Source organism: Malania oleifera, chromosome 4 (genome assembly GCF_029873635.1).
Source record: "Malania oleifera isolate guangnan ecotype guangnan chromosome 4, ASM2987363v1, whole genome shotgun sequence".
Classification (NCBI taxonomy): domain Eukaryota; kingdom Viridiplantae; phylum Streptophyta; class Magnoliopsida; order Santalales; family Ximeniaceae; genus Malania; species Malania oleifera.
This window is the reverse complement of record NC_080420.1, coordinates 104,126,717-104,137,941: the sequence shown is the minus strand read 5'-3', so window position 1 is coordinate 104,137,941 and position 11,225 is coordinate 104,126,717. Positions and strand designations below refer to the sequence as shown.

The 11,225-nt window shown below is 37.3% G+C and overlaps 1 protein-coding gene across 10 annotated transcripts in view; it reads right to left on the bottom strand.

Annotated features, from left to right (window-relative positions):
- Window positions 1-306: 306 nt before the first annotated feature.
- LOC131152646 (V-type proton ATPase subunit F) overlaps window positions 307-11,225 on the bottom strand; it is a 33,644-nt gene continuing 22,725 nt past the window's right edge. For all 10 annotated transcript variants that reach the window (XM_058104432.1, XM_058104429.1, XM_058104430.1 and 7 more), the window contains exons 4-6: window positions 8,723-8,804; window positions 2,295-2,377; window positions 307-648 (exon numbers count right to left, since the gene is read on the bottom strand). In XM_058104432.1, coding sequence (XP_057960415.1) covers window positions 484-648; window positions 2,295-2,377; window positions 8,723-8,804 — 330 coding nt within the window. In that variant the 3' untranslated portion in view covers window positions 307-483. The remainder of the gene's footprint in view (window positions 649-2,294; window positions 2,378-8,722; window positions 8,805-11,225) is intronic.

Here is an 11,225-nt window from a genome sequence, read left to right as displayed (position 1 = left end):
TAATAACTGATTTCTGAGAGGTGAAAAAGTTATTTACTAAACATGTGTGGTCCAGCTTTTCCTTTTTAAAAAGGAGAAGTTGAAGTGAAAAATGGAAGGACCAAACTCACCCTCAGTCATATACTTATAAACACAATTTCGCTATAAAAGAATATCAATATTTAAAAATCGATCTCAAGGATTTTGATATCAGATCAAGTACAAAAATATATAGAATTTGGCATGTGACTTGAGAATTATTTCACCATGTTCAGCAATCAAAAATTTGGAATGAAATTCTTGCAACCCAAAGCTCAAAAATGGGAATAGTGAAAACATGCTAGTCTTCCTCCATTTTCACAAAATTATTGAAATAATTATGAAAAATAAAATCCTGTTGCATTTGGCACAAGAGAAATCTAAGAGTGCGACAGCAAACCACAGAGAGGAAAGGTATGAAACACCCAATACAGTGATTTGCACAGAAGCAGCACCGTGACAGAGTCAACGCCTTCCAGATGCGACCGATTCAGCGGAGAAGAGGTGCTTCACTCGTGAAAGAATGGAGTCGTGAGCAGGATCATAAGGGTGGTCCTTTGAGGGGATCTCCAGAATTGCAGGAACTGGCTTATTGTAGCTATCAACTAAGAACCGTATCATGTTCGCAACCTGAAAAGGCAAAAAATGGAAAAACAACATTTACTTTTGACAGAGCAGAAGGAAGCCCTAAAAATGACCAGGGGAACAAAAAACTTCAGGGAAATTATGCAAGACAGACACAAGCAGGTGTGCGCTCAAAATCCATCACATTAATACATTTATGTAGTCCCCTATTCATTGGGCCGGTGGCTGGTTCGAGAAACAAGGCAAATTCAGGTGACAATGAAAAACTTGGGACTGAAAAGATTTATTACCCTAAAATATGTCAATTTTGGAGTTTTAACAGACAAGGATAAAGCAGTTCAATTCTTGCAGTGATCATTCACAAAACATTCAAAGAAAATATTTAAGGGAAGGAACAGAAATGTTGGGCCCAGAAAGAAGAAAAGAAAGAAGTCGATTATTCCTTCAGTAGTTGCACAATATCCTTCAACTAGGCACATTCAAGAAACAATCCAGTGGCAGAAAAGTCACCAGGCGCCTCCATCATGTCAAAAGCTCAACGATTCCTCTCTTTCCAAATAATCCACATAACCTTCCGATGCTTCTTCCTTTCGAGTTTTGAATACTCCAATTTACATGATTGGGTGGCTTCTTAATATTAAGTTTGTGGATGTCACCAACTCCAACACCACATCCGGCTGTAACAATTCATTTGCTAAGAGAAGAGAATCCAAAATGTAACAATTCATTTGCTAACAGAAGAGAATCCAAAATTCACCTACACCCCCCGCCCCCCAAAAATAAATAAATAAATAAATAAAATAAAGACGCTAAAAGCCTAAAACAAAAACCAGAGTAATACAAATTCCCTCTCCTAAACTGATTGACATGGGCTCCCTAATATTCTTGCACCAGCCATCTCAGGTTCACCCAGTTGGCCAATTTTGATAATGGCAAAAACATTCAATTTAAAGTGCTACCATGAAAAAGAGTACAATAAAACCATTCAATCCTGGAGCTACATCACAAAAACCTTAGGCAACTAAATATCAACAAGGTGCTCCCGGCCCAACATTTCCACAAACTATGGTAAAAAGCCAACTACACAAAACCTATCCCTCATCAGCCTCCAAATTGATACTACCCTCCACTTGATTTTCATAAATAGCACTATGCCTTTGGCAAGAGTTTGCAAGCTTATGAAGGGGCCTTTTATTTTTATCTCCTTTCAACCATGTAGGCTGGGATTTTTAGTACCAACTTCAGTCTTCCAGCTCCACCAACATTGCAAAATCCTCCCCCTGCTGATTTCTTATGTAAAAACCAGATTCCAACAAACCTTCTATGGCTTCTCTACTGTCCAAACCAAAATTTGAGCCAAAACTTACAATTTCTCACACTAATATCACCAAAAAGTGATTGATTATTTACTTGATTTTTGTTGTCCTACAAGCTTGGCTTTCACATTAACCATTTTTACTGTTCATATTTTATTTATATGTCACAAAGAGTCTTCTTTATGAGCTACCAATTTCATTAGAAAACTTTTATACAGTAACTTCATTATAGAGACATCAAACTGCTTAAAAAATATTGCAACTCACACCATTTAAGACAGTTATAATTTACTTTTACAGTGTCTGCCAAGGCTCTTAGGAATAGGTAGCAAGGTACACTGACTTATATAATAACAGATGCAAGAAACAACTCACATATTGGCTGATCAAGACAATAGCAATGTCGTCCTTCGTGGTGAATTCTTTGAATGCATCTTCAATTGCTTTTACCGTCGTTTCTAAGAGAGAAAATTATATATATAATTATATGCAAATCAAATAAAGCATAAATACATATTGTTTCAGAATTTAAAAAATAAATATAAGCATGCAAGTTTCTTATATTGACTAAATCTTCAGCAATCCAACTTCATGAAAAGAATGCAATAAAATAAGAAAAAATGCATTTAAAATGGAATCGCCTTCATTGTGCAAACTTCGCTGCAATATTTTCCTCTCTGATGCAGCATCCAAGAAAGATACAAAACCATTAGGAAAAGAAACGATAAAGAGCTTTAATTAGGTCTCGACTCCAGCACAAGAGACTAAATGAAAACAGAAAGAAGCTTACATTTAAAAAAACAAAAAGAAAAAGAAAAATACACTTACGTTCCCTCCAGGAATCTGCCCTTAATAGAGAAAACTAACCCCTACCTACTAAATAAATAACATAAAGCATTAAACAGTAATTTAATGAAATCGACAAGTCAATTAAGTTAAGATGCCCTTCTGTTACTTCCACAGGTAAACTTTTGGGATCAAAGCTGGTCTGCAGTTGCATCCATATCACAATTTAAGCATAGACCTTGATTTATGACCACTTTACTAGTTTGAGAGAGTTGCGGCATTTCGGGATTCTTTGTGATAATATGATGTATCAGTCACTTTTTGCAGCCACCAGAAGAAAAATATTTATTCACTACAGATGTCTTTCTGAAGAACCTTTCAGAGGCAAAGAGGCCTGTGTGATTTAAAAATTTGTATGAAACCCTGTTTCTCCTTTTAACCTCTTTTCACTTATGATAAACTACTGAGATTATCAATTTCACAATTTTTTAAATCTAATTTCCTTGGATTCTAACAAAAAAGAAAGTTAATGACATGCACCTCTTTTTGGATAGTCAATATATCCCCTTAAATTAACATTCCAATCATGACAAACCTCCAATGGATCAGGGGAAAAGTTGAAGCTGAAAAATCGTTGCGGGGGATGTTGCTGCTCAATCTCAGAGGGACTGGAGGGCATTATTGTAGGAAGCTGAATTGTAGAGGATGTATATCCTCCAACTACTGTACTTCTATTAAGCTTTTCCAACAGAATTTTTTGTTCTCAAAAATTCATTGGAGTTGCCAAAAATGCCATTAAACTCTCCAAAATTATGAACACACTCTCCCACACAATCTCCACTTGGCAAGATAATTCTTTGCGATAAGAAAATGATTGGTCACCACTCAAGTTCCAATAGATAATATCATTTTTAGCTAACTTTTTGCAGGCCCCAAATGTTTACTGTAGACCACTTAACCTCAGTGGATTATATATATATATATATAGTGTGTCATAAGAACATGATGAATGCAAGTATTTATGCAGCAGGTAATGAAAAATAAGTATTGAACACAATCCCAATTCCCATGTTCCCATTAAGGTTACCTCCAGTTTTCTGACTATCATCCAGCAGTATTAATCAGTTTATTCTACTGACATCTTTTAGTATACTCTATAATTAATTAGCAACACACAAAATTATCTCCAATAAATAAGAAATTTTTTGGTCAGCAAAAACTCCTATAAATAAGAATTGCAGTTAGTAATACACAAAATAAATTAAATAATAACTGCATGTTCATTTCATTTATGTTCCTTTAATGAAGATACAGCAGATGCTGTAGAGGTGTCACTCAGCCTAACAGAACTATCGGCCAGCAGTTGGACATCAAGAGTTGCTCATTGCCAAGGAGTGCATAGCTGAAGCATGCAGAATCACCCAACAAAGAACAATTGAGCATGTGTGACCCCGCCAACATCAACGGAGATGACATGATTTGAATATAATCAGGACAAGCCTGAACTGTCTCTAATAATTGATTAAACAGCCAAAGAATCAGGGGATTAGGTGGTTGGTTCAAAATGAATAAGCATAAATGAACTGCAGATAGGTATGGAATTCCTATAGCGAGTAAGCTGAGGATAGCTATAAATAGCTCCCCTGCAATGTTGTAAAGACCTTTTGCCAGATTCAGCATATAATACCTTTTTTTATATCAAAAGAAATATATTGAGAGAGAAAAAGAGAAATTACAAGCTAAAGAAGGAAGGACAAAGAGCCCTCAAAAAATAACCAATAAGCAAAAGCCAAAAAAAAAAGGGAAAAACCCTAACAAAAACCCTTTCCATCATAATTAAACTGTCCCTATATTTCTGCAAAGAGATGGAACCCTATAGTGAGTAAACAGAGGATGGCTATAAATAGCTCCCCTGCTATGTTGTAAAAGCCTTTTGCCAGATTCAGCATATAATAATTTCTTCTTCTTTTTCTTATGGAAAAAGAAATATATTAAGAGATAAAAATAGAAATTACAAGCTAAAGGGGGAAGGACAAAGAGCCCTCAAAAAGTAACCAAAAAACCAAAAACTAAAAATTAACAAAATAAATAAAAGAAAAAACCTACAAAAACACTTTCATCATAATCAATTGAACACAGCAAGTTTCCTAGCTCTTGCTGTCCCTTCTCCACCTCTCTTTCCATCATCTAAAGGAACTTCTTGACACCCAGGATCTGACAACCACAAACCCATCTTATCCAAAAATTGTTGAGCTTCTTCATCCTTCTCACTAATATTCTCCTCAGTAGAGAAAGGGGTAGGCAAAACCATCCCCAACCTACTGCTTATTAACCATGGCAAAATTTGGAATACCCTCTAAACCACTAAGCATAGTCACTGAAACAAGGGAAATATCACCGGCAGCCTCAGAAGATCTGAAGCATAACCAAATTATTCACGAAACTCATCCAACGGTAATCTGCCATCACAAGAAAATTCACTATCGAATTCACTTTCATTATCTGACATATCAACCCAATTTTTAATTTCCTTTCTCATCTTCCTTACTGCCCTTCATTACTGGACTATGCAATGAATCGTTCAAACCTTCCTCAATACAATAACCATCCATATTTCTATTTAAAAATACAAAACCCCACAAGGACGAAAATGTTAATGTGCTTCACAATCCTACCCAGCAACCAGAGACTCATCCTCTCCATTAACTTCCAAAACAAGAACATTGTTCCTTCTGCTCCACTCCTCCATGCTCCTTTCATCAACCATAGGCTTATCCTTTCCATTAACTTCCATATCAGCAGTCCTTACTTTCTGCTTTTCTCCTCGTTCAAACACTTTCCCCCTTGCACACACCGCTCATTCACAGAAATCAGCACTTCCTGATCTCTATGCGAAGTCCCAAAATAAGCAGCCTCTGACAGCCAAAATCTGGAAACTTCCACAGCATCAATGCTTTCTTTTTCCCTAGGAGCCATTTGACAGACCCTCAAGAGATCCCCTATCACAGTTCACTTTTGTTCGAGGAGAATGGTAAATCTAACTCCCAAATCTCTCCTCCTCAACCTGCACAATTTCCCTTCTAGCAAGACTCAAAGACCTACCTGCTTCAACATCCCTACACTGGATATGCTCTTCACTTCTCCATCACCCCCCCAGGCCCCACAGTCATTGCGATGAGTCCCATTCTACCTTTGAAAGAACACTTAAACTTGAATTGCTAAAAGTGGGCTCAGACACAAGTTTTGAAGAAGGGGCCTTACTGCTAATAGGAATCATGAGCAGACCCACAGTCTTAATGAGCTGATCTGCAGAGATATCAGACCTGCAACCTGTATTATTTAGTATATGGCTCAAACGCAAGGTAATATCAATAATTCGGGGCCCAGCACCCTCCCAACACACATCAATCTTGGGCTCTTTTACTCCTATCTTCATCCACAAACCCTAGCTGCCTCAAAACTCACAGAACAAATGTTTTAAAAGGCGAATGCTCAAGGCCCTTTTGAGAATTTTGTTTTTTTAGAAATATATATATATATTACATATATTTTTACAAATAAATGAAAATTTAATAAAGTTACAAATAAAATGTTTTTTAAAAAAATCAAATATAATTTGTAAACTACTAATGGCCATTCAAAAAATACTTACTTGAATTCATTAAGTGAATCATGCCAAGAGTTTGCCATAAGCCTACAACATTTCAAAGTTCCAATTATTTTCAAGATCAAAGATGCAGTTGTCAATTATTTTGGAAAGATTGAAGATCAAGAGTTTTATAAATCGACTCACATAGCAACAATCCTCTCATATAAACACGTATTTAACATTTTCCATCCAAATCTTACTTGAAATTCACATACAAAAATGTGTAAGCCTCAACTATGAAAGCGCGAAAAGGCATGCCTATCATACAAATGCATAAGCCTCAATGCTTATTGCATTTGCCTTCTTGGGCTTTGGTATTCTTTGACTGAGGCTCAAGGCATTTTAGCATGCCTCGTCTTGAGTTGATTGAGTCCTTTAAAACATTGTAAAAACCTTCAGCCACCACTCCTCCACCACACAGCAACCCTGAGCATCCACATTTGTCGCACTGCAGCTCATCCCTGTGAACTACAATCTCTGTACTTCCTGACATCACCCCCTTCCAACTCCATTGAGCAGCACAATCACACAATAGACCCACAATCCTATCAGAGGATTTACTCTCAAAGCATATCAATGACTGCAAAATCTCCATGTATCTTCACCAACTCATCCCATCCAAACCTCCAGCAATGAAAATGGAATACCCCTTACCAAATGATTGTAACCACAGCTCCAAGTACCTGCCATTCTTATTTGCCTTTATTGCGATCCAAAATTGAACCTTGCCAAATATTATTTATAGTTCTTTAAGTCTTTATTTAGCAATTAGTAAATGATAATTCTTTAGATTCCATTTTCTTCTATCTTCTTTAATCATTCGCTTCTGTCCTTCTTCTCCCCTCTTTCTTCTCTTCCCTCTGTCCATTATTCTTTCACTCTCCATCCTATTACTCTGTCTCCTTCTTTTCCTCAAAATCCTCTCTTTCTTCATTCTGCTTCATCCCCTATAATTGATCATCCACAAGCATAGTCTTGCCTGGCTTCTTGACAGGCATGGCCAGAGTTCCATTCATTGTTCTTGATCGATCATCTTCTAAATTTCAGTATTCAAAAGAGGTTTATTCATCATAAATGCAGTAGCATATACATTTAAGGGAAAATTATTTAGTGATTGTGCATTTAGCATAAGAAGCTGTCATTCATTTCCTCAAACATTGAAGCCAATTACATGTAGGCTATGACTGACTTCCATAAGCTGCACGAACCTGATTGTTACACAGATGCTCATTTCGCCATAGTTTCATCAAAGAACAATACACAAAAACAAATACATAGAGAAAGATGAAATCACACGTTTTTTCAGTTGATCAGTTGTGCTCTCCAAAGAGTTGAGGTTACAAGGTGGATCAATTAACAATGAAGCAGCATCATGTATAGCTACCAATAAAATGCTCCATCGAAGGACTAAAATAATTAGTTGATTATCATTCACAATAGAATGATGAAGAAAAACTGCCACTACATTTGTTTGATAACAATTTCAGCTCACAAGGGTTCCAATGAAGACAGAATCATATGATATTACAAGTTCACCATTTTGATATGATATAAAAAAAAAAACATTATAAATAAGAATAGGACATGAGAAAAGATTTTTTTGTGCTACATAAAGAAATTCACATATTACCTACAGAGAGACGCCATGCACACACATGCATGCAGAGGGAGGGGGGGGGGGGGGAACAAAACCAGCAGAATCAGGGCAGTTGTAAAGATAGAAGACCAACCCACGCACAGACACATTTCAAAAGGGCCTAGCTTTTGTAGGGAGGCAGAACCTTATATCCACACCGGCCAATGTCTGACCCAAAAAATAGTCCGCAACTAGGAGAGAGATCCATGGAAAGGTTGTAAGAATGGAGAAGGATCAGAATAGAAGCATGACCAATTAACCTCAGAGCAACTCCCAGGCAGTATTCAGACCAACCACTGAAACTTTAGCATTGACAGTTGCACACACTACTCACACGTAATACCTGAAGGCAAAAGGATTTAGCCAACTATTATGTTATTACATTGTGAGGATTGAATAATCATAAGGAAGCTAGCTTTGTCTTGGGCTTACCCTCCTTTTCCACCTTTTGTTAAGCATTTCCCAGATAAGTTTATCATAAGCTCTTGGAAAGAATTCAACAGTTTAGTGTACACTAGCTATTTAAAAAGCTAAATACAAATAAAGTAGCTCAAACTCAAAGCCTCAAACAACAATACAAATGCTTTAACCATAACAGCATTAAAAAAGAAACAGTAAACAAAGTGTGCACTTGGAAAAAAAAAAAACCCTATCATATATGCACTTCTATCTAAGAATTCGATAAACTCATGATGACTAATATTTGGGTACAAACAAGACTCATAAGCTTACTTGAATCAACAATAAGATAGTTCGTCTTTCTCCGCAAGTCAACATTACCCACACCAGCAAGCAAAAAGCCAGTCACAGTGTCCTGCAGAGCACAATAATTCATTAAATGTCCTAATCTATAAGACCAATATATTGCTCAAAGAACACCCAAAAAACAAGGGTAACTCATCATTCATAATGAATAAATCCTACAGAATCACTACAATGAAATAAAAATAAAAAATCAAGAGCCAAGCATTCAAGTTTGAGCCTCTGAAGCTATCAGTTCATTTTTAAAATACTAAAGGCTACTCAGATCTAAATCATTCCTCCCATGACCCAGTTTTTTTCTGCGCCCAGCAGAATTCATTATCCGAAATAACCATGACTCAATAAACACAATCACCTGATTTTTCCAACTTCACTGACCAAAATAATACTAGGAGAAATGAATGGACAGCCATCATCATTAGCTATACTTAGCAACACTGTCATAATCTTTTTAACTATGAATAAAGGTTGAACTTTCATTAAATTGGATGAACAGACTCCCAGATGGATAAAGTTAAACTTTGGTGCAGCATCCAGCAGCTGTAACTGATAACTAACAAGCTCTCATTGCAGAAACAATTGATGAAGTACAGGAACACATATTATGTAACTGCAACTCTAGCAGGAAACCAACCAACAACCTCCAAGAACTCGGGTTTCATTAAATAAGACCACATCTCAAAGATGGGAATATTAAAGGTTAATGATACATGGCAGCTATAGGCCAGCTATGCTTTATGGTTCAGAGTGTTGGGCAACTAAGAAACAACATCTACAAAAAGTATAAGTTGCCTAACTGTGAATGTTAAGGTAGATGAGTGATATAAGATCAAAAGATAAATTAAGAAATGAGCACATACGCAATAATCTAGGCATAGCACCAGTTGAAGATAAGATAGGGGAGAAGCAACTCAGATAGTTTGAGAATTTGAAACGCGGGCTTAGTAGCACATCTATGAGAAGTGAGTTAGTTATTGTTTATGGTAATGAAAAGGGATAGGGGTAAACCTAAAATAACTTGGAATGAGGTAGTGAGAAAGGATTTAATAACTCTTAATCTAGTAGAAGAAAATGCTCTTCTTGATTGGGTGAATTGGCAGATAAGGATTCATGCAACCGACCCCACCTAGTGCGACTTAAGGCTTGTTCTTGTTGTTGATGCATCTACATGTGATACAAACCAAGCAATCTTGAAGGAGCACCTAGAGATGGTACCGAGAAGATTATGTTATGGAGAACCACCAACGGAGAACTTTAGGGGTTTATATTGTAGCTAGGATTTTTATTTTAGTTTGGGAACATTTTGGGTTATTTTAGAAGTATAGTTAATTTTGGTTTATTTTGGGTATTTTAAGTGCTTTGGTGTTATTTTGTAATCACATGTTTTACCTGGGATTATTTTGTAATTTGCTTTAGTCGTAACGTTGGAGTATAAGTACTTAATTTGTAATGTATTCAACAGTCATCAGTTATCAGATTTGAATTCCAGAATGTCACTGTTTTCCCTCTCCCCCTCATCCAGTTTCTTCTTCCTTCTCCTCCTCTTTCCTTCTTCTTCTTCCTCTTTCACTGTTTTCTCTCTCTCTCTAAAGGAGGACCTTGAGATGGCATAGAGAAAATTTGATTCAGTCCCGGGATTCCTTGTTGCTGCTCTTCCATCACTTAGCAGCCACCATTGAACACCACAAGGCCATAACCATATTTGTCATCCTTTCAACTCACTTCCAATTTTTGCTCATATTGCTTCAAACAAGAGAAATTCAACAATGTACACAAAGAAATCAAGGAAATTTGAAGGCTTGAAAAACTGTTCATCATCTGCAACTTCCCAAAAAAACTACAATCATGCCCCTCAATTTAGAACACTCTTGTACAGGCATCATTTCACGAGATCACCTTCACCATCAGCAACAGGACCCCCACCCCCCCCCCGCGGGGGCACTGCACTAGGCCTTCCCCAGCAATTTCACCTTCATCAGACCAGGGGTGTACCCCGTGCACCACCAGAAAATCTCCAGAATCCTCACTCCTCGATTCACCATCAGCCAAAAGGACATTTCCAGAGGAGCCTTGCTGGCGGCACACGAACGCCTGCACCAGCAACACGTACAGGAGAAACTGCCACCCTTCTGCATTTTCCAGAATAGCGAGAAATTGAATTTAGCCACCAGAAAATCCCTCAGCTGACCAACCTTCAATACTCCACATCTCTAAATTATTTTGACGTGTCCATCATTAGTAGAATCCCCACCATCAACGCACCAGCAGCTGAAAAGCCATTTCAGGAGGGGTCTTGCTGGCAGCACAAGCGCCCCATGGACCAGTGGCACGAGCTAAGCTTGTTCAGGGCATTATGCTTGCCTGTGACCGCTTATCTCGTGTGCTTGGGATGGGTTTCCATCATGTAAATACTAGTGTAGGGTTATTTTCTACTAGTAGAGTCTTTGTAAGCCAAATAAGGCAGTATGACTCC